We start from the raw sequence: 22,312 nt of genomic DNA on the forward strand, positions 1-22,312 counted from the left end.
ATTCCTTTGATCACGTATGTGCCTTCTCATTAATTACAATAATGTGAACTCTTAATTTGCTGCCACCACTGTTGTAACAGGGCGTAGGTCTACACTTCAAATGCTGCACTGCTTCTGGGAAGACCCTACCTATGCTGTCTCCCATCAGCATAGGTAATCCACCTCTCCAAGAGGTGATAGCTATGTTGACAGAATTCTCCCATTGACTTAGCTGTCTACAGTTGGGGTTAAATTGGTTTAACAGCATTGCTCAGGGAGTGTGGATTTTTCCACCCCCCTGAGCAATGTTATACCAACCTAGTGTAGACCAGGCCAGTATGCGGTGAATTAGGTTGGCTCTCTGCGGTATGCTCACCAATTTTGGTAAGGATCGCTAGCAAATCAAGCACATATAAGCCTCCGCATCATCCTAGTATCTGAGCACCTCGGTTGCTAAGGGGTTTAGCCTCAATGCTGAATTAGGGGAGTATTATAACAGATTATCTGCAATTTTTGGCAAATCTCTTAATCAGTGGCAGAACTGACTGTAAGCTCTCATTCAGACCCTTAACCACACGGAAAAGATAGAACACCAGAAGGAACAGGTTTAAAAATGTTAAGATGATAAAAAAAGTGAACCGAGTTTGAGCATAGAAGTTTCTGGTTATCAGGGAATAACATACAGATTATCGAGGGTGCAAAGTTTGGTTTAAGATCTGGTGGCATAAGGAATACATAATCTGCAATATCCCTGATTGGGGGTAAAGGGTTGATGGGTCAAAGTACAGGCATTGAGATATGAGGGTACGAAGTTCATAAAGTGGCTATGTTTGGGTGTGGAGTATAATGAGTGGATATGATGATGAGGATGGATTGACCCTCATTTGGTGGGATTTAATGTTCAGGGAGTTTATGGTTCCAGTTCATATGATCCAACAGAGAAGTTCACTTGGTCCCTTTCTCGTAGTGGGAGAAAATGTCAACTCTGGCTCACGCCTCCTGGTACTGTCGGTGGTGTGTCTCTCATCTGACCTCCTGTATAATTTGTATCCTCCCTCTCTGCTTGTGTGAGACCACTACAGGACCTATGCTCTGTGAAGGTGTTAGTCTCCATGTTAAATAGCAGGGGCAGAAGGAAGCAGAGAATTAGTGACTTTGCCCTACCTCACACAGTTGGCTAGCAGACAGCTGGGAATAAAAAGGATGGTCTCCTTAACCCCAGGACAACCCAGCACCCTTTCCACTGGATCAAGCCGTTTAGCACTTAAACAGCGCTATTTACAATGGAACTGGAGTTGGACACAGGCTCCCACTGACTTCATGGAAAGTGGAGGTGCTTTGGCCATTAAAAAATAAAAATAAAGTCACTGATAAAAGACAGGGACTGTCTCACAGGCATCTACACTTGAAAGTTTTGGCCTTTGTGTTGCAGCCTATGAAACCCAAGTGGCTGCTGGTTCTCCTCCCCCAGCAATTTATCCCCCTGCCCCCAACAATGGATTGGTAAGGTGGTAACTTGGCACAACATCCTAATCACACCAGCTCTGAAGGTTCACATCAGTTTTACAATATGACCCCCCCCGCCCCACCCCCAGTAGAGAAGTTTCCACCCAAGAACGATGGAGGCTTTGGTTATTTCAATTGTCTTTATTAAAAATGTCACCCCACGGGGGTGGATAGAACATCTTAAATTGTAAAAATATAAAAAAAAACTTTCCAAAACAAATACAAAAAACACAGTAACAAAATTCAGTACACCCGATTCGTGTCATGACAGGCCAAGGCAGCTGCTAAGGCTGACGCAAGCTTGGTTCCGCCAAATACAGATGAATAAACACTTAGAACATGCAGTGCGCTGGGTTAATGAATACACAAGGGGGGGAGGGGGGGGGGAGAGTGCTTTTTTCTGTGTAAGGGGAGGACTGACCCACAGGGGGAAAAAAAGTTAAGATACTAGTTCATTTCTCCCCACCCCCAAAATCCCCCACATACCAGAAAACCTTCCGTCTTTTTTTTTTTTTTGGTTTAATGTTTGCCTAAATTGTGGCAGCCTCGCTTTAGGCTACGTGCCTTTCCCCCAGGTGTCTGGACATTGCACAAGATAGTTTGACCAAAACTTCAAGTGGTGCCAGACAGCAGGTTTGAGACTTGTGCTTTGATCCGCAGGCAAGGGAAAGCGTGAGACAATTCTCAGGGTTTTCCTGGGCACAGAGAGGTTTGTTATTTCTTGGGCCGTCCTTGAAGTGCAATCCCAGCCAGACTCCTTTGTGCACCTGCTGAGACCAATTAAACCAAGTAGTAGTGATGGCTGGGTTGGGGTTTTTTTTTTTTGTTTTTTTTTGGGGTGCACTAGTTTATCTGCACAAATGAAGATAAAAATTCAAAACGAAAGAGGACGGAGACAGTGATTCTTAACAGGACCATGGAGTTTAGCTTACACTTGTTTAGCAGATTCACAAAACTCAAAGTCAAACAATAAATGCTATCAAAGAAATAAAAACAAGTCACATGACACTGCTTTGAACTGGCTGTATAAAACTCTTGGCTTTGGAGACATTTGGACTGGATAATGTTTCATTTGCTTGTTAGAACAAAAAAGACAGACATGCATAAATAACTAAGTTTTTCCCCTTCTACAGGGCTGTTATGTTCTCACTTAACAAGCCTGTGGGTGGATATTATCAAATAGCAATGGAGGGAAGTGATCTCTTTACTTCTACCTCTTGCCAAGACACAGAAGTGTTTCCACCAACACCCGAAATCCTCAATCGGAGGATTGTAAAAAGCTTTGCTATTTTATAAGGCTAGCTCAAGCACAAGTAAGAATCCTTGTAACAGAGCAACAAGTTTACAATCCTAAGCGAGCAGGTTTCATTGAAATCTTCAGACACTAAAAAAAACATTGATGAACAGATCATGTGTTCAAACATAACTGATCGGTACAGCATAATAACAGATTCAAGGCACAGTGATGGTCGTTTTTCTGGCATTGAAGCCTTTTTTTAAGTCAGAATCTGCTGGCTTTGTGCCTCTCCCTAACAAATCAACTCTTAAGTGCTCTCCATAGAGCACACACCTTTTCCACCCCATGTACTCCCGTTACAGTTTCTACACAAGCAACTACTTATTTTCCAGGGAGATTCTGAAGGGCTCTGGAGTGCAGGCAAGGCCCGATAGCCTCTGACCAACATGGCATTTCGCTCGTCACATCAAGTCTGTGCACACAGCACATCTTAGAAGAAAGACCTTTACATCTGCCTTCTTCTGTACTGGCTGTGATTTTTCAGCCTGGTTGGAGCTACCCTACCCCACACTTCTTGGGATGTTTTCTTCCTGCATTCAGGGGTTTGAAACCCCGTTCTGAACTCTGATTAGGTAATAATCACTGCAGATACAAAGTGAGTCCAGGAAACTAGAAAAAAAACAAACAGCTGCTTCTTGGCACTCACTGCACATTGTTGTTAGCATTGCAGGGATCAACCTGGGGAAGAAAAATAAGGAGGTTTTTAGACATTTGCTGAATACTAACTTGTTAACCCCAACCAACTGTAGTCAGTTTCCTAAACACATGACTCGAGAAATAAGTTCTAACTCAAAGCTACCCAGCTGAAGTAAGACGCACCAGCTGCATTGGACAGCTTTGTGCAAGCAGATGCAGTGCGGTTTTAGTGCATCCCTGGACAGATCCGCATCAGTATCACAAGGACCATTAATCTCTTCTAGTCTGTCGGTTTCTATCTTCCTGACAATACAGATAAGGAGTCTAGCCATGGTCTGAGCCTTCTTGATACTGGTATGAATGCAAAGTCTCCCACCCCAGCTAAATCCTAGGCGTCTGTTTTCCAGCTCTATTTCCTTTGTGGCCGAAACCAGCCACGCAAGATATTCACCAAAATCTCACCTCTGTGTAAGTGGGAGGAGGCATGAACTTGAACTCTGGGGCATACATGAAGATAGGACTGTCGAAGGAACTGTCAAGATCATCCAGAAGGGGAGCGGTGGGGCTCTCCAGGCGGTGATCCTCAGATACGATGTCCAGGTAGCATGGAGGCGCTGTAAAAGAAGCTTGTGAGCCCTACAGGATATTTGTGGAGCAGAGCGCTTTGTGATGCGATCCCAGTTTTATTCCTATGTTCAGGCCATTAGGATGATCCACACTCCCTCTCCTCCCCTCATAGAGGTGGTATTTTAGAGCGCTGGAAGAGCTCTGTCCCAGGACTACACAAGCCATGTTGAAGTGCTGCAGCAACACTCTAGCGTTGCCAGTGTAGACTAGTCCTAAGACTGAGTGTTATACTGCATTTCAAGGGACGGCCTCAATCCATTTATTGGAAGGTTTCAGAGCAGCCCCCTTTGCTAAAGGCTAAAGCAAGTATCCCCATAAAACAGCACAGCACTCGGCTCACCTTCTGGAGCATCAGGGATATTGAGGTCCACCCAGCTCATTTCAGAGCTAGTCTGGCTAGCCATGCTGGAGCTGCGGCTGGCAAACCCAGATCTGCTACCGATGACGAGAGGCAGCTCCAGAAGGATCTTCTTGGAGCCGGGGACGCTGGCATAGATCTGTATGAACAAGACCAGGAGAGGGTTGGTTACTACATCATTAGCCCGACACAAGAATTAGAGTCTGTCACATTAGAATTCCTAGTGAAACTGCAGTGACGTGGGGAAAGAACTATGGTATAGATTAAGTGTAATCCATCCTTCAGTGGTCAAAGTGACATGAGCTAGTGAATCATGTGACTATGCTCCCATATACATGGAGACTAGTGTTATAAGGACAACTGTACATGTCCAATTCCCTTATAATGGCATCCCTCATGTTCACTGCAGAAGTGGGCAACCTCTTAAAGCAGTATGGAGGAGCTGGAATCCAAGCAGCAGCTAGACTAAACTGGGAATAAAGGGCTGCTTTGATAGCGAGACCCTTACCTGCAAGAAGTACTCCACACGCAAGATATTGCAGCCCAGGATGGATGGTTTGATCTTCTTGACCCGGAGAGTTTTACCCCGCCAGCTCTCAGACATGCCCGAGATGATGGGGTTGCCTCGGACGCAGGAAAGTTTCTGGGTCAAAACCTTGGTCTGCCCGTTTGCCAAGTAGGTATGCTTGGAAACAATGGCTGCTTTGGGTACCACGATCCGGGAGCAGATGTTCTCAAAGTCTGCATTTATGGAGATATCATCACCTGGAAAAAGATATGGAAGCTTAGTTATGGAGAAGGCCTAAGGTCTTAGCCAGACCAGTATCATCGAGGAGGAAGTTCCCCTGATTCACAGTCTGCTTCCCTTCACTCACATTGCATTACATACTCCTTCTTATGCCCACCACGCTCAGTTCCTTTCCCCCTCTTGCATTTTCAGACTTCAAATCCCTGTCAGTTGTCTCATTCCCCCTTCATGCACTCTGCTTAGCCCTTCACCCCCCTCCTCCCTCACCATCCCACTCTCAAAGGAAAGAAACCAGATCTCACCTTCACAGAATCCTTTTCGGTCAATCCTGGCACTGACAGACACATGCCCATCAGGAATGAACAAGCAGGAAACCTTCTTGTCTTTCTTGGCAGCAACTGGCGACTGGAAGAGATCCACAGGGAGATTGCGTTACACAGAGGAAGAGGCCACAATAACACAACAACATCAGTCCGTGTCCTCCTGGCTCCCGCACTGCCAAATGCTGTCTTCACCACCTACTCGGCTCCCCATTCTTCGAAGTTCTGTGTCTGCCTCCTGCCTGACCTTTGCCCTGTCATCTGTGTTTCAAACCTGCTGCAGTTTAATTTGTAACTCCAATTAGGCCCTAACATCCTGCATTATGGATAGTAGGGGACACTCTCTGATGCCCAGATGCCTGCCCTCCAGACGGCTGTCTCATGAAGCAGAGTACTAAACAGCCCTAATTGGAAGTCTGGACCACAGCCCCAGAGATAAGTATTTAATCTGTACTTTGCAGTAAAGCCAGTTAAAGAGATTCCTCGGGACAGTGCGAACATCCTTTTCTAGAGGACCTGAGTCACCACTACCACCCACATGCACAGACACAGAGACCTGATAATTACCATTAAGTCTGGAGTGTTGACATCAACGGGATCCATGACCTCAAAGTGCTGCTTTATCTCCTGAGTGTGACAGGATGGGCGATCCAAGAAAGCCTTAACCCAGTAATCCACACAGCCATACTTCCCTTTGAATGAGGTCCCCAGAGGCCTGCAATACAAGAGGGCAGAAAAGCCTGTTAGAGAGACACAAGATAACTAGAAAGGAAGGACTTTTAACAAGACTAGGATTTTTAGTAGCCAGTTTTGGCCAATACCTACCCCTGGGGAAGCTCAAATCCAAATTTGTATTCATATTTGTTGCCAGGTCTCAAGATCACAGAGCCATCCTCATCTAGAAAGATTAAAGAAAAAGGAATCCATTAGAACACACTGCCGACTGAGATTTTAAGCTTCATTCCGCTTGTCCTGTTTCACAGTTGTAACCGTCAACGCAGCTGTTGCATTGATACCCCCTAGACAAGAACAACCGAACACTCTCTGCTGATGCCCTTTTGGAAGGGGAGTAATATTGCAGATCTAGGCTTGATGTTACTTTAACAGTCTCTCATTTTAAGACAGGCCAGCACTTGACTTCTGCTTCAACACAGCACTTCCCTTCACATTCTCCTTCCCCACTCTCCCATAATCTATCTGCGACTAGTCTCCCGGTTGGAGCAGCCAGCAGGGAGAAAAAAAGGGAAGTCAGCCATTCAAGGCATTTCTCATCCCCACCACTCTTTCATCTTAGTTTTCTCACCCTCTGTTAAGAAGCTCTGCCAAGTTTGACAACTCTGCCCACTTACAATTTGCCTGCAGGATTGACGGGGAATGTCCTGTTACAGAGATCCCGGAAATCCATACGCTTGCCAACTATCTAAACTTGCAGCTCCCTACGGTAACACCTGTTCTGCAGACTGTACTTGCTTATCAATACAGACTGTACCCACATCTCTTCCTAGGAATCAAGGGAAGCCAGCCATTGCAATTAAATCAAAGGCTAAAAGGACTACTCTGTCATTCTGAGCTGCTCCTACATCTTGGAGGCTACTCCCTACAGGCATAAAAAGTGTATTAAAACCTGCGACTGTTCTCTGCTGGCTAAAATATCTACAATTATACCTGCTTTTCTTCCTTGGCAATGTAGTGAGTATTAAGTGGCTAGAGTTTTATTACGAAGTTGGACATTTCAACACTAAATTCTCAAACTTCAACGAGTTTCCCCTGCAAGGCTAAATTTTGCTCTTAGTGAGTTTAGGTCTGCCAGGGCTCAAATGAAGGATTAGCGCTTCCTACCAGAGGACTTGAGACGCTAGCAAAAAGCCAGGAAGATGCAAATACTATTTGAGTCCACCTCTTTCCACCCAAAACCTGCGTCTCTATAATGCATCAAGAAACCTTCTTTAAAAAGCCACCAATCCTCAGTTAAGTTAAAAGCTTCCCAGGCCTTTAGTTTTACTGTGGGAAAACCCACACAGAGGCGCACACACCACAAAACGACTCTTGAACCCAGGTTCTCACCAGTGGGATGATCATCCAAGGTGAGGACATCTTCATAGCGCAGGTACTCCATCTCCTGCTTGCATTGTTGGGGTCCCTTGATCCAGACCACTTTGGCCTCCCCACAAGCCAGCACTTTAACTGAGCTAACCCGGGTGGTTTCGGTCACTTCCACCAGCACACGGCCGGCGACCTTCTCTCCACTGCAGAAGACCTTGTCGGGCTCGCTGAAGACGATCTCGAAGGTCTTGATCTTCTTGAACACCACCATGGCGACTGATTGCAAAGAAGTTTTGTTTCGCCCTCCACAAAAAGAGATTTTGCCTTTTTTTGTTGTTGTTGGTTGGTTTGTTTGTTTAACGAGAGTGGTTCTGAGCCACGCTCTAGAGGGTTTTAGGCAACAAGGACTTTTTTAAAAGCTCGAGTTGCAAAACTGCAGAGAACTTTTGGCAAATAAATTCACCCTCTCTAAAGTTTGGCCCCTTTTTTAAAGGGGGGGGGGGGCTAACAGCTGGACTCCTAGCAGGGGCAACAACAGCAGGACGGGATCCTCCTGGTAGGCAATAGCTTCCTTCAGTTCTGCAGCAATGCACGACCTTCTCTCTGCTGCAACCTGCAAAGCTATGAGCCCGGGGGAAAGCCGGAGGTTGCCTTTATACCCCCTCACCCCTCCCCTCCCGTGTTGATCTCAGCTCCCCATGCTGAAGGCGCGTGGACAAGCGTGTTCGCCGCGTGATCAGCGCTCCCATTGGCCGCCGCCGCCTTGTTTACATCCCCGCCGGCCAATCGCCGAGCCGACCGCGGAGCGTGGACACCGTGTGTAAGCGGCGCCGGCCGGAGCGGCGAGAGGGCCGGCGTGGAGGAGAGAGCGACGGGGGAGCGGGCCAAGGAGAGGCAAGCAGGGAGGCGCCGCGAGCCAATCAGGGGCGGAGGGCGGGATATAATGTTCCGGAGGAGCAGGGCGGGGGTGTGAGGCGGTTTTTGTGGCTGGGTTGTTGTCTCACTCCCGGGCAGATGTCAGCCCCCCCCCCCCCCCCCCGCCTAACCTTCCCTCTTCGGGGGGTGGAGGGCGGCTCCCCCCTGGATAAACTGTACGGGGGCAGCTGTCAGCGCCCCCCCAGTACTGCCCCCCCGACCCTGGGGCCAGTTCCACAGCCCCCCTCCCCTCCCACTGACCATGGGGGGGTCAATTACACTCCCCCCTCTCACCCCACACTGACCATGGGGGGGTCAATTACACTCCCCCCTCTCACCCCACACTGACCATGGGGGGGTCAATTACACTCCCCCCTCTCACCCCACACTGACCATGGGGGGGTCAATTACACTCCCCCCTCTCACCCCACACTGACCATGGGGGGGTCAATTACACTCCCCCCTCTCACCCCACACTGACCATGGGGGGGTCAATTACACTCCCCCCTCTCACCCCACACTGACCATGGGGGGGTCAATTACACTCCCCCCTCTCACCCCACACTGACCATGGGGGGGGGCAACTCTACAGCCCCCCCACTCACCCCACACTGACCATGGGGGGGGCAACTCTACAGCCCCCCCACTCACCCCACACTGACCATGGGGGGGGGCAACTCTACAGCCCCCCCACTCACCCCACACTGACCATGGGGGGGGGCAATTACACAGCCCCCCACTCACCCTACACTGACCATGGGGGGGGGGCAGTTCTACAGCCCCCTGACAACTCCCCCTCACTGACTATGGGGGCAGTTCCACAGCCCCCCCCCCGCCCCACACAAACACCTCACCCACACTAGCCATAGGGGGCAGTTCTACAACTCCCTGACAACTCCCCCTCACTGACTATGGGGGCAGTTCCACCAGCCACCCCCCCCCATACACACAAACACCTCACCCACACTAGCCATAGGGGGCAGTTCTACAGCCCCCGACAACCCCCCTCACTGACTATGGGGGCAGTTTCACAACCCCCACAGTACTGCCCCCCACACACACACACTGACCATGAGGGTGTTAATTCCACAGCCCTCTGACAACTCCCCCCCCCATATTGCCTATGGGGGGTACTTCTACAGCCCCCCCCAACACTAATCATGGGTGGGGCAATTCCACCTGTACACCTCCCCTCACACTGACTATGGAGGGTCAGTTCCACTGTTCCCCAGCACCCCCCCAATACTGACCATGGGGGGGGGGAGCACTTCTACAGCCCCCTGACACCACTCCCAACATTGATCATGGCAACCCTCAACACCTCCCCGACACTGATCATGGGGGGCAGTTCCACAGCCCCCCAGCAGCTCCCCACACACTGTTGGGGGCAATTCAACAGTCCCCCTACACCTCAGCTTCATAGTCACAGATCATAATTGAGGGCGGGGAGATCTCAGCCTCTCCTAACCCTTCTATTGACTATACTTGGGGGCTGCTCCTTTACCAAATCCCCCCATTTCCCAAAGAGCCGTCCCAAGTTCCAAAATGTACTAGCCCCACAGCCCCGAGCTCACCCCCATTGATTATACTGGGGTCATCACTACACACAGATTTCCCCTCAGGGAAAAAAAAATCCTTATTTAGCCACATTGAGAATGTTTAAGAGTTGCACAAATTCCACCCCCTCCTCTGACTGTATTAAAGGACATCACATGCAATGGGGCTGACTGCTTGTAATACAGGAAACAAGGTGACTGGGTGAAAAAATAGGAAACCAAGCTGATTTTTCAGGGGCTCAGTGTCACAGCTTTTATTCTGGGTGACAAGCCGTGCGTTGGGATCATAGCACCTCGTCCTTTGCAGAGTTGATGGTTGGAAAACAGGTTTATTGTCGGATCAAGTGCTGGCTCCCTGAAGAATCTGACTTCTGGGATATTAGACACCAAATAAGCAGCATCCCCACTCCTCATTTCCCTCTTATTGACCAGACTGGGGGGCAGCTTCGCACACCTCACCCTCCTGAGTGTTTGGGGAGCGGGTGGGTCTTTGTACAAAGCCACTCACTGACTGTTCTGGGTATATTTCTACACAGCCGCCCTCAAGTTATCTTTTAGTCGCGTTGTCAAGCATTCACCCCATCCCTGACCAACTGTGGTCCATTTTGGCATAGTTTAAAAGCTGTTTCTCTAGATCAGTGTTTCTCAACGGCCAGTCCGTGGACTGGCGCTGGTCCCTGAGATCTCCCTGACATAATTTAGGAAGGCAGCAAGCCGCTCCCTGGTATCAAAAGGGTTGAGAAACGCTGCTCTAGATCAATACAATTTTCATGCAGACAAAGCTGTAAACCAGGGGTGGACAACCTGAGCCTGAGAAGGAGCCAGAATTTACCAATGTACATTGCCAAAGAGCCTTAGTAATTTGTCAGCAGGCCCCCCATCAGCTCCCCCCCTCCCGCCCCAGTGCCTCCCGGCAGCCCCACCGATCAGCGCCTGCCACAATCAGCTGTTTCACAGTGTGCAGGAGGCTGGGGGCGAGGGGGGGAGTGAGGGCATGGCAGGCTCTGGGGAAGGGGCAGGAGCCTTGGGGGAAGGGGTGGAGCAGGGTCAGGACCTGGGGCAGAGCCAGGGGTTGAGCAGTGAGCACCCCTGGCACACTGGAAAGTTAGCACCTGTAGCTCCAGCCCCGGAGTCGGCACCTATTCAAGGAGCCGCATATTAACTTCTGAAGAGCCGCATGTGACTCCGGAGCCACAGGTTGGCCACTCCTGCTGTAAACAATGTCGTCAACCAGCTACAACAAGATTTTCTAAAGGACGGGGGAATAGGGAAATCAGAGACTCTCTTCCTCTTGCTTCTAAAACCTCTGCCCCCCCCCCCAACTGGGGAAAGGAACGTGTCCCCAGTATAGTCACTTCCCTTCGCTGTCCTTCGCCCCTGAAATGGGGACTGGGAATGGTATGTGTGTTTGTAGTAACTCTGCCCACGTACATTTTCAGACTAGAATTTGGCTATCCCACCTCAAGTCAATTGTTCCTCACCAAGTAGGATATAAACTGATTATCTGCTGGATCGAAGAAGGAATTTCCTTGCTATGAGAGAGCAATGGGGAAAAGGAGCGCTGGCCGCCTAGGAGTGAAATGAAGGAGCTGCATCTTTTTCTGGAACATCTGCTATCAGCTAGTGTTCGATACGTGGTACTAGTTTAGATACACCACTCGTTGTTTTTGTGGATACAGACTAACACAACTACCCCTCTGATACCACTAGTCTATTCTAATGTGGTAGGCGGAGGGACGCTGGGCTAAAGTGAGACACTGATTTAGTCTAATTTGGCAGGAGGTGGAATACCAGATTAGATTGACCACTTGTCTGTTCTGTGTGGCAGAAGATGGGATACTGGATTAGCTGAATGCAGTTCCTTATCAGAACATCTTGCATTCCTTTAGGAGGAGCGTTAAATCCTGCCTCGCTGGTTCCCTTCAGTGCATGTGTCTCCTGAAGGATTATATTCCCTCTGGCTGTACCGCCCTGGCCTGTTCCAAGCTGCAGCCCGTTGCTGTTTTCTCTCAGCCGGTGATAACACACATTCCACGGATGTCTCAGAACATTTATCCCTGGGCCAGGCAGCCTGCCAGAGCTGTGATCCAAGGCACATTCCAAAAATTGAATCCTCTCCATCCTCTCTCCCTGGCAGGCTGCCTTTGGCCTTTGCCTCCCTGACTTGCTGAAAATGCCTCACTTCCATCCTGCAGGGGGACTGTGATGTCCTCAGGAGGGGACTAGATTATGAGTGATTCCACCTGGGGGGCATAGTAAAACTTCTGGGGCAACATGCCAGATTAGATGACAAGGGGGATTTGGAAATACTTTTTTTGGTTTTTAAGTAGGGGATTTTTGCTCGTAAAACAAAATCTTTAGTTTGTCACATCACTTTCAAAGAGAAGATGCCAGAGATGAGCACCACTGAACTGTTGTCTCCGTCTGCCTGACCACTTCAGCAGCTCTCAAAGGTCGTTCCTTAAAGCCTTGTCTGCTCTGTGCTTTGCTACTTGAACTGGTTTCAAACATGGGTCAGGCTAACTCAGCTCAAACGACAAACTGTGTTTAAACCAAATTTACAAACTGTCTTCTAGTCTTGATCCCTTTTGCCCTTGGCGATCTGAATTTCCTCTGTACCAAAGATCTGATGCACTGGAGAGTGTTGGTAAGCATCTTTATTTCCTGGCCTAAGTTACTTGACATGGATCAGGGTAACAAAAAGTTCCCTCTCTGTCACATGGCAGGAGTCACTCATTCTAGTGTGTCCTTTGTTGCTTGCTCATCCATCCCAAAACGGATGATACAACTCCAGTCTCTGAAGGGTGCTGGTTGCTGGCTGCTGTTGCCATGGGTAAAACTCCAAGGTGGAGTTGTTTACACAAGATGTACTTTAGCCATATATGGTTTCCTCCAGAAAGTACAGAGACACAATTTCAAACCATTCACAATAGCCCTACCAAAAGGGACTTGACTGTCACGCAAAGGCTTGACTGTTACGTTGCCCACTCCTGCACTGTTATTGCAAAAGCTGTTTCCGCTGGTGGGGGTGGGAGCTGATTAAGAGAAGCCTGGAAGAAAGAACTGTATTTTCAGAGCCTAAGCAGGGGGCTGTGGTTTGAAAGTCCTCCTGAATGGCCACTCCTATCCCCTGCTTTGCTCCTTTCTGCTCAGATCTGATCAGGGTTCTCTGTGTTCATCACCCAAATCCTATAAGAATCAGTGGCCAGTGGAAACACTCTTCTGCAACAATGGGGTAAAGAAAGGAGTGCTGGCTGCCTACGTTCAAAATTGAGCAGAGAATGGGGTGTTTCATTTTACCTTTCAAAAGGAAGTGAAATGTTTCTAAATTTAAAAAATGGATGAAGATTTTTAGGGGTCAGGGAAACTGGTAATGAACCATGGGACCTTATACCATGTAGGTCCCTATTTCAAATCCAGCCCAGGTTGGTAGTGACTGGAAATGGTTGCCATCTGATAGATCTTCAGGGATCTATGTGACGTGAGTTTGGTGGGTCCCAGTTCAGCTCCTAACAGAGGTTAGGTGATCTCATCACAGGTATCCTCTGAAAAATTCCCATGGTGCTTATCAATCTGGTGCATAGATTTCAACTTCTCTGCCACATAGTGGAACCTATCTCTCCTGATTGTCCCAGCAGCACAGGGTAAGCGCTTACATTGATCCAGTTTGAGGGTCCCAGATTGCAAGCTCTTGGCATGAATGCAATTCACAAAGACTTTCTAGCTGATGGATTGTTGAGTTAATTGGCCAAGACCATCACAGGGTTCAAAAAAGGACTAGATAAATTCATGGAGGATAGGTCCATCAATGGCTATTAGCCAGGATGGGCAGGAACGGTGTCCCTAGCCTCTGTTTGCCAGAAGCTGGGAATGAGCGATAGGGGATGGATCACTTGATGATCACCTGTTCTGTTCATTCCCTCTGCCAGAGCTGGTTACACCCAAGTGGTCTGTGACTGGGATCTAATCCAACCATGTATACACAAAAATAGGTGTAATTTTAGAGTTTGTGAAAGGTCACATCACCAGTACCCATACCAAGCAGTGAGAACTAGCTCCATACCCACGGAATGTCTTGTGGGGAGAGAGGGCTGGATTTCATTTGTTTGGCTAGTAGAGACTGACTTCTTCTGGACACATGCAGTATGACACCACATGCTTCCAGCTCAGAAATTTGGTGCCTGCTTAGTTTGGTGCCATCCACCTACCCAACTAGCAGTTGTGCCTTGCAATGTTATTGGGTTTTTTTTTAACCTCATTGCCCCATTACTTTGTGACACCAACCCAAGGGACCAGCTCCGCCTTTGGCAACAGTTGGACTGCGTACTATTACTACTGCTACTATTACTGAATAATAAAAGAAGAAGCTCTTAGGGCTTGTCTATACTTACCGCGCTGGTTCGGCGGCAGGCAATCGAACTTCTGGGTTCGATTTATCGCGTCTAGTCTGGACGCGATAAATCGAACTCAGAAGTGCTCCCCGTCGACTCTGGTAATCCTGCTCGCCGCGAGGAGTACGCGGAGTCGACGGGGGAGCCTGCCTGCTGGGTCTGGACGGGGGTAAGTTCGAACTAAGGTATGTCGACTTCAGCTACGTTATTCACGTAGCTGAAGTTGCGTACCTTAGTTCGATTTGGGGGTTTAGTGTAGACCAAGCCTTAGATAGCAAAAGATTGACTGACTGGCAAGAGCCATTTCCCCAGCGGCCATCCCTTCCCTCAGCGCTGGGTCTGCCATTTGTAAGTCCCCAAACAGGAATGGGACCCCATGTTGCTGGAGGCAGCAGGAAAGCGTTTATTCCATGTCTCCTCAGCAACCCAGGTTACCATGAGAACATCGAACCCCTCTCCCTTTCTCATCGGCTTCCTGTAGACTAGTGAGTCCAATTCAAGGTCGCCGTCCTTATCGTGGGGGATGCTCAGTGGGCCCAGCGTATTTAAAGGCGACTGAAAGATCCCGGATGGGGACTGTGGTCGACAACTCCACTTCTCAGGCCCAGTGGAACTTTCTATCATCAGGGTGAAACTCAGCTTTGCAGGAGACAGAGCTTCCTCAGGGGCTGGTCCTAGACGGCGAATAAACTCCCATGGGGACTAAAGACCGTCACAAAACTCCCCATCTTCTGCTCCAAGTGCACAGTGCACTAATTCAACCTGCCTTTGCTAATATAAACACAGAGCTGTGTTGACATAAAACCCCCAAAACAACCTTTCCCGTTCCCCCCCAAGAAAACCAGCAACCAAAAAGAAACCCTACCAAACCCACTCTCATACAAAAAGAAGAACAGGAGTACTTGTGGCACCTTAGAGACTAACAAATTTATTAGAGCATAAGCTTTCGTGGACTACAGCCCACTTCTGTATGCATCTGAAGAAGTGGGCTGTAGTCCACGAAAGCTTATGCTCTAATAAATTTGTTAGTCTCTAAGGTGCCACAAGTACTCCTGTTCTTCTTTTTGCGGATACAGACTAACACGGCTGCTACTCTGAAACACTCTCATACAATTCTCCCAGAGGGCTGAAGATGAGCGAGAGAATGAATTACATAGGACAGATGTTAGTCACGCCAGTTAATGCCTGGCTGTAAGGTGCTCAGATACTACAGTGATGAGGGTGATATAAGAACCCCTCCAGGATAGAATAGAGTCCACTGCCAGAGAGGACGATCAGGGTTGAGCTGTGAGTATCCGAGCTGGTTGGTCCTGCTTCCAGCGTGTGTGTGATGATTCCTCCCCCCTACTCTGAGAGCTAGCAGAGGAGCCCAGGCTCAGGCACTGACTGTTCTAACCTCCTGGTGAAGGTGGTGATTGGGGTCAGATGAAGAGCTTGTTTCTCTCCTGGAGGAAGAACTGGGGATGAAATTTCCCCTCCTCTTCCCACGGTATAATATTGCATAAATATTACAAAGCATCAAACTAGGTAGACTGGTCCTGTACGGTAGCCCTTCCTATCCATAAATCTCCATGTGCTTTACAAAGATAGATGAGCAGCATTATCCTCATTTTACAGAAGAGGAAACTGAGGCGCAGAGAGGGGCAGCAACTTAATCCACATCACACAGCAAGTCCCTGTCAGAGCTGGGACTTGAACCCACAGCTTCTCAGCTCTAGTTCAGTGCCCAGCAGCCACACAGCATAGTGTCTCAGTAGATGAGCTCTTGATGGATGTGCATCATTGGGGTCTCTGAATTGTATTGGGGGCCATTTCTCAAGTGTCTATTCTTTGCCCACTCGCGGAGTTGATTAACAAAGAGGAATATTTCTCCATGGTGCTGCCTGTACTACATGCCACAACTGGTGATGGACACAGGTCAGGGATGCATTGTGCTCCTACTTTGAGACTAAGGCATGAGAGTGAAAAATGTATAGATCTTTGTGTAGGGATTTCATGATGCTTTTGGTAGGGAAATACATACCTTAGGCCAGTAGTTCTCAATCAGGGGTATGCGTACCCCTAGGGGTACACAGAGGTCTTCCGGGGGTACATCAACTCATCTAGATATTTGCCTAGTTTTACAACAGGCTACATAAAAAGCACTCGCAAACTTAGTACAAACTAAAATTTCATACTGACTTGTTTCTACTACTCTGTATACTATACACTGAAATGTAAGTACAAGATTTATATTCCAATCGATTTATTTTATCAGTATATGGCAGGGCCGCCCGGGGGGGGGGGGGGGGGGGGCAAGAGGGGGAATTTTCCCCAGGCCCTGGGCCCCACAGGGGCCCCCACAAGAATATAGTATTCTATAGTATTGCAACTTTTTTTTATGGAAGGGGCCCCCAAAATTGCTTTGCCCCAGGCCCCCTGAATCCTTTGGGCGGCCCTGGTATATGGTAAAAATGAGAACGTCAGCAATTTGTCAGTACTAGTGCGCTGAGATACTTTTGTATTTTTATGTCTGATTTTTGTAAGCAAGTCATTTTTAAGTGAGGTGAAACTTGGGGTACACAAGACAAATCAGACTCCTGAGAAGGGTACGGTAGACTTAGTAGCAAGGAGCAAGACTGGGTATCAACCCAGATTCCCTTTGTGCTATTGACAGTTGGCTCTTATTTCTGAGGGTGCACAGACATCTAGAGGCCTCTCCAGGAACAGCACTGAGCCACAGAAATGATTCTTCGCTCCTTTGCCTGTCTTGACCGGTGTCTCAGAAGTGATTTTGGACCCATACACGAAGGGTTCAGGACCGTGCTAGCTACAGCCACATTTAAACCCAGCTGGCGCGAGCACATTTCTAGCATGCTGAGCCCTGTTGATAGGATTTATTTTTTAAGGTATGTGAGGTTCTCAAACTCTGTGCTGAGTATGATGGGGTTCTAAGAAGGAGAAGGGAATGGCTTTAAGAAATTGTGCAAACCAGGTTCCAGCTGACTGTGTGGCCTAGAGAAATCTGGGTTCCCTCTCCAGTTCCGCTATTTCGGCTGCTGGCGTGACCTTGGCCATGTCACTTCACCTCTCTCTGCCTTGACTCCCCCCTCTGTAAAATGGAAATTATGACTGTGATGGGGGATCTACTTCACACGGGCACTAAAGGGAGAGCTTAATTAAAGCACTTGGAGGCTGGGCCAGGCCTGATTAAAGATGAGTCCCAGCTGGGAGAGGAGCTGAGTAGTTAGTTTGAAGAGAAGAGGGCTGGAGCAGACAAGGTTAGTAGGGAGAGTGGGAAGAACTCAGCAGCCATTTTCTAGTAGATGGCAGAGAGACAGGTATGACCTGCTGGAGAAGGTTGATGGAACTGGCCAAAGCTGGGGAATCCTGCTGGGTAGAAGGCTCAGGTGGGGCCCCAAGATAGAGGGGAAGAAGCTGAATCCAAGAGCAGGGGTCCTGGATGCAGGGGCCCTGGAACAATTTGAATAGTGGGGGTGCTGAGAGCCATTGAACCAAACTGTTATCCATGCACATAATGGAAACCACTTCAATCCAGGGGGTGCTGCACCACCCCTTGTTCCAGCACCTATGCCTGGACATGCTCAGCGGGGGTGGACTCAATGGCAGAGGGGCCTGGCATATGGAATGCTGCAGGGGGCTGGCTCACTGGAGCCCGGCTCACTGGAGCCCTGACGCGAGGGTCGCTGTGGACTGGGGACACAGGCAAGGGCAGGACCTGACTGTCTAGGTAGAAGCTCTGGGAGGCTTTGCTCAGCACAAGAGCCTGGAAAGGGGCTGGGGAGAAATGCCACGTTAGGAAGGAGTCCTGCGGAGGCAGCAGCCAGAAGTTGGATGGAGCAAACCTTGGCTGCTGGTTAAAGGGTCTGTGGGCTTGACCCGGTGTGGTGGGGTGGCCCAGGTTCCCTTACAGCCATGGCAGAAGGTGGTGCAAAGCCTCCCTGAGGGAAAGGGATGAGGATAATTCAGAGCCTATGGAGAAGGGTGTAAGGACTCCTGGGGCCAGGATCAGGGCCTGAAGACCTGTCGAGGTCTTGGAATTATTATTTGGACTTTGGTTTGTTGCCCCTTCTGTTACCCTGGAAGGGGTGGAACTAAATCACAACCTGGCCAGAAGGCTGCGTCATGAGAAGTGGCAAACCGAGGCCGGAGTCAGTGAAGCGGTGGTGCTGGAAGAGAGGTGCTGGAAGAGGGCCATCTAAGCCACCCCCAGCTGGGAGATGGGCGTGCCAGTGGTGAGTCCACCCTTTTACAAATACTTGTATGTCCTTGCTGAAATACTGTCCTTGCTGAAATTTTTCCTATGAAAAATGCTGAGATAAGAACCAGGTATTTAATTTAACCTCAGCATCCAGTTTTATCCTGCATAGATTCTGTTTAGCTAATGCCACATGGTTATTGGTTTCCCATATATTTATGGGACACATTTAATGCTGGGTGCACCCCTCTGAATATTTGGGAAAATCTGGATCTGAATTCTGTATCTTGGGGCCTGTCTCTAGTTAATAGCACATGCTACAGCATTGGCTGCAGCACATGTGAAGTCAGGCAAGCCTGTGTGTTACAGGTAGCTTCAGTGCCAGTGTTAAGCTTTTCAAGATTGATTTCTGAGTTGGAGGGCTCTATTTTGGGGTGTCCAGTTGGAGACACCTTGGCCCCAATTTTCATGGCCAAGTACGTTGCATCGGAAGTCACTAGGAACTGGAGATAGTGAATACCTCTGAAAATCAGCCTCTTTGAAGTTGTATAATAGCTAATGCTAATGGAAATTCTGGAAGGGAAGTTAAACTCAATGATGCAGGGTTTAAGACAATCTCTAATTTTTAGGGCTCAGGAGGAGAATAGATGTAGGGGGACAGATTATCTGACTGGGGGGTTCTCTGAAGCATCTGTTGTTGCCCATGGTTGGAGTCAGGAAATTGGACTAGATGGACCTTGGGTCCGATCCTGTCTGCCAATTCCTATGTTCCTATGTCTCAAGTCGGTCATCCCAAAACGGAGGCTGCCCAGAGTTTGTGGCCCCTTTGGAAAACATTGGCCCATGCTCCTGATGTCCTCTCATGCAACATAAGCTAGGAAACCAAGAGCTTGATCCAAAGCTCATTGACATCGATGGCAGGGCTCTCGTTGACTTCAGGGGGTTTGGATCAAGGACTCGGTGCAGCTTCTGACTGCGGTGTGAAATCTGCGGGCAGCGGAGAGGTCTCTTCTCCTCTGGTTGCTGACTCAGACATGTCACTGTAGGAGCTTGGTGCTGCTTCCCTTGAAATCGGTGGGAGCGCTGACATATGAGCAGGCCTGAAGAGTCCAGTCCATTGCTTCCCTCCCTCTCGGTATGACTGCACTTTGCGATGTTCCTGTAGTATCCTCCCATCACCCAGTTCCTCTCCTCCTTCCCTGTAAAATCCTGCTGCTGGGATTGCCTCCTTCACCCAGTCCATTCCTTCCCCTCTTCAACTGCCTCCTGAAAACTCCCACTTGTCCTGTGGGGCCTATCAACCACAGCTGTTCCCATGACGTAATGTTAAAAGGGAACGACCCAAACAAACACAATCATGAATGTAAGGTGGTCTTCTCTGTGCCTATACTGGGCCTAGCACATCAGGGCCCTGCTGCCTGACCCAGACCTCTGGGTGCTACCGTCATACAAATGAATACTAATAACTAACAAGATGCGTGCCCTTCATCACCACTCAGTCACTTGCTCCTTTGCCATCCCTTCCCCTTTTGTTTGCCTGTTTAGATGGCTTTGACATGGAAAACACATGGGGGTTTTTGTTGGTCGTTCAACTGCATACCGTATTTTGGTGCTATGCAGATGATAACTTCCCAATTGTATGCTGCATTGAAGAGAGAGAGAATTCCTAATAGTTAGAGCAGGTGAATGAGGGTCAGGACTCCCTGAGTTCTGTGTTGTATGCTGGGAGAGATTGTGGGCTAGTGGACCAGGACTCCTGGGTTCTATTACCTGCTATGGGAGGCAGATTGTGACCGAGGGGTCAGGACTCCTGGGTTTGATTCTCAGCAATGCCACTAACTCCCTGGCTAGCTTTAGGCAGGTCACTTCACCTTGATTTTTACCTCTCTGTGGAATGGGGCTGAAATTTGCTCACCTCTGAGAGATGTGGGGTGGGAGGCTTAAATACCTGCTTCGGATGAATGATGCCGTGTAAATGTGAAGTGCACAATTAAGATGTGACAGGGCGAGGTGATGGCCCCTAATACCACCCCTCTGCCCCTCCCCACTGAAGATCAGCTCTAAACTGGGTGATAATTGGCAGGCGTACTGTATTTTGGAGTGTATTTTAGTACTATGATTGAAAGCTCACTGAAATAAAAGGACTGGGGGAAGGGGTGGGGGAGAGCATTTCAACTACAGTAGCCTCTGAATCCCTGCTATTTCTTATCAAAGAGTGACATCTGCTGGCAAAGTAACAGGCCAAAGATCAGGTCTCAGAAAATGGTTCAATACAGCTAGGATGACCAGATAGCAAGAGTGAAAAATCGGGACAGGGGGTGGGGGTTAATAGGTACCTATATAAGAAAAAGCCCAAAAATCGGGACTGTCCCTATAAAATCAGGATATCTGGTCACCCTAAATACAGCAGAGGTAAACGAAACCAGATCAAGGCACTGGGCGCTGGTGGGCAAGTACTTCGTGCCATCTGGACGTTTGATTGCTCTGTAGTTTGTCTCTCTCAGGCAGGGAGGGAAAGGTTGAGATATGCAGGATTGGCACTGGATAGTACTTGGATGAGAGTCTCTCAAAGCCAGGGGGCTGCAGACCGGGGCAGTATTGGTGCAGTAGCTGGTGCATGGTGTATTCCCTCTCAGTACAGAGCCAATGCCTCAGCGCAGTGCTAAGGGACGCAGAGTGGGCCAGAGTCTCTGGCACTACTCCCTTGTCATGCCCATATGCTAAGGGCAGCACAGGGTTGCCTCTGCATGGGTCGCCGTTCCCAGAGGGCCATTCTACCCCATTATGCCACTGGAGAGGTGCAAAGAGGCCAGAGTTGGGAACCAGATTCCACTTGGTCTGGAGGAGCCAAGATGTTAAACTGAGGACCTGATCACCCGCGGTCACTAAATGAGCCATTGCCACTTTCCCCAGTAATAGGTTCATTAGCTGCTGTATCCGAGCTCAAATTCTACTGGGTAATTATATTCTGCATCCCTAAAACTGCCCCTGGCACTTGGATACTGTGTTGTTCTTTGTTTCCTGGCAGTTGGGCAGCATTGCTGTGTGCTGTTAAACAGCTGCTGCATTCCATTCCAGAGGTGGATGCATTTTAATAATGGGTGAAGTAAATTCCGTATCTATAGGGACCTAATTGGGCTGGGTCACAGTAGCCCAGTGAAAGGTGTTCCAGAATCTAAATTTTCATTTTAAATAAATAAAATAAGTTTCTGGCCCTTATATTTGCAAAGAGAACCTTGAAAATGTCAACCATGGCAGGAATGCCTGCCTGCATCTGCAGAGAGCCTGAAACAACAGCTCCGAGGCGTGAAGGGCCTCATCCATTTCTGAGGCATGTTAACACTGGCGCCACATTCTGATGTTGAGTGTTTTACTGGGGGCAAGGAAGATGAGCAATGATCATATTATGAAGATCCACACAATCTATTGCAAGTGGTGTCCCCATTTTGGTATCACAAGTGGGCAGAGCTTGGTTGTAGGTGGAGTGTGAGAGTATCCACTGCTATTCCCTCCCACCCCCAATGCCCTGTGTGTATATTTAGATCATGAAGGGCTTTGGAATGAAAGGAGCGATGGGGTGGAATACAAGATATAATTATCTTCACCTGTTGCATGCCAACCAGGGAAATAAGAGACAGATGACAGGAAATGAGGACTTCAAAAATAGACACCTTTAATGTCAAACGTTCATGGATCAATGATGCCAATGTACAAGAAACAGAGAAACGCTTATAGTAG

At 48.7% G+C, this 22,312-nt stretch overlaps 1 protein-coding gene across 1 annotated transcript; it reads right to left on the reverse strand.

Moving 5' to 3' along the window:
• Window positions 1–2,194: 2,194 nt before the first annotated feature.
• On the reverse strand, window positions 2,195–8,138 carry TXNIP (thioredoxin interacting protein). Its single transcript, XM_054011422.1, has 8 exons — window positions 7,536–8,138; window positions 6,297–6,369; window positions 6,039–6,186; window positions 5,454–5,556; window positions 4,912–5,168; window positions 4,386–4,542; window positions 3,881–4,032; window positions 2,195–3,460 (listed from the first exon to the last, which is right to left on the reverse strand). The coding sequence occupies exons 1-8, from the start codon at window positions 7,783–7,785 to the stop codon at window positions 3,425–3,427; spliced, it is 1,176 nt and encodes a 391-aa protein (XP_053867397.1). The 5' UTR covers window positions 7,786–8,138; the 3' UTR covers window positions 2,195–3,424.
• Window positions 8,139–22,312: the final 14,174 nt, after the last annotated feature.

This window comes from Malaclemys terrapin, chromosome 21 (assembly GCF_027887155.1).
Source record: "Malaclemys terrapin pileata isolate rMalTer1 chromosome 21, rMalTer1.hap1, whole genome shotgun sequence".
NCBI lineage: Eukaryota > Metazoa > Chordata > Testudines > Emydidae > Malaclemys > Malaclemys terrapin.

Coding starts and splice junctions, on each gene's coding strand:
- TXNIP (XM_054011422.1), bottom strand. CDS start 7,785: ATGGTGGTGTTCAAGAAGATCAAGACCTTCGAGATCGTCTTCAGCGAG. Junction 6,370..7,535: donor CTTGGATGATCATCCCACTG/GTGAGAACCTGG, acceptor TAATCTTTCTAG/ATGAGGATGGCTCTGTGATC. Junction 6,187..6,296: donor GGATTTGAGCTTCCCCAGGG/GTAGGTATTGGC, acceptor CTTGTATTGCAG/GCCTCTGGGGACCTCATTCA.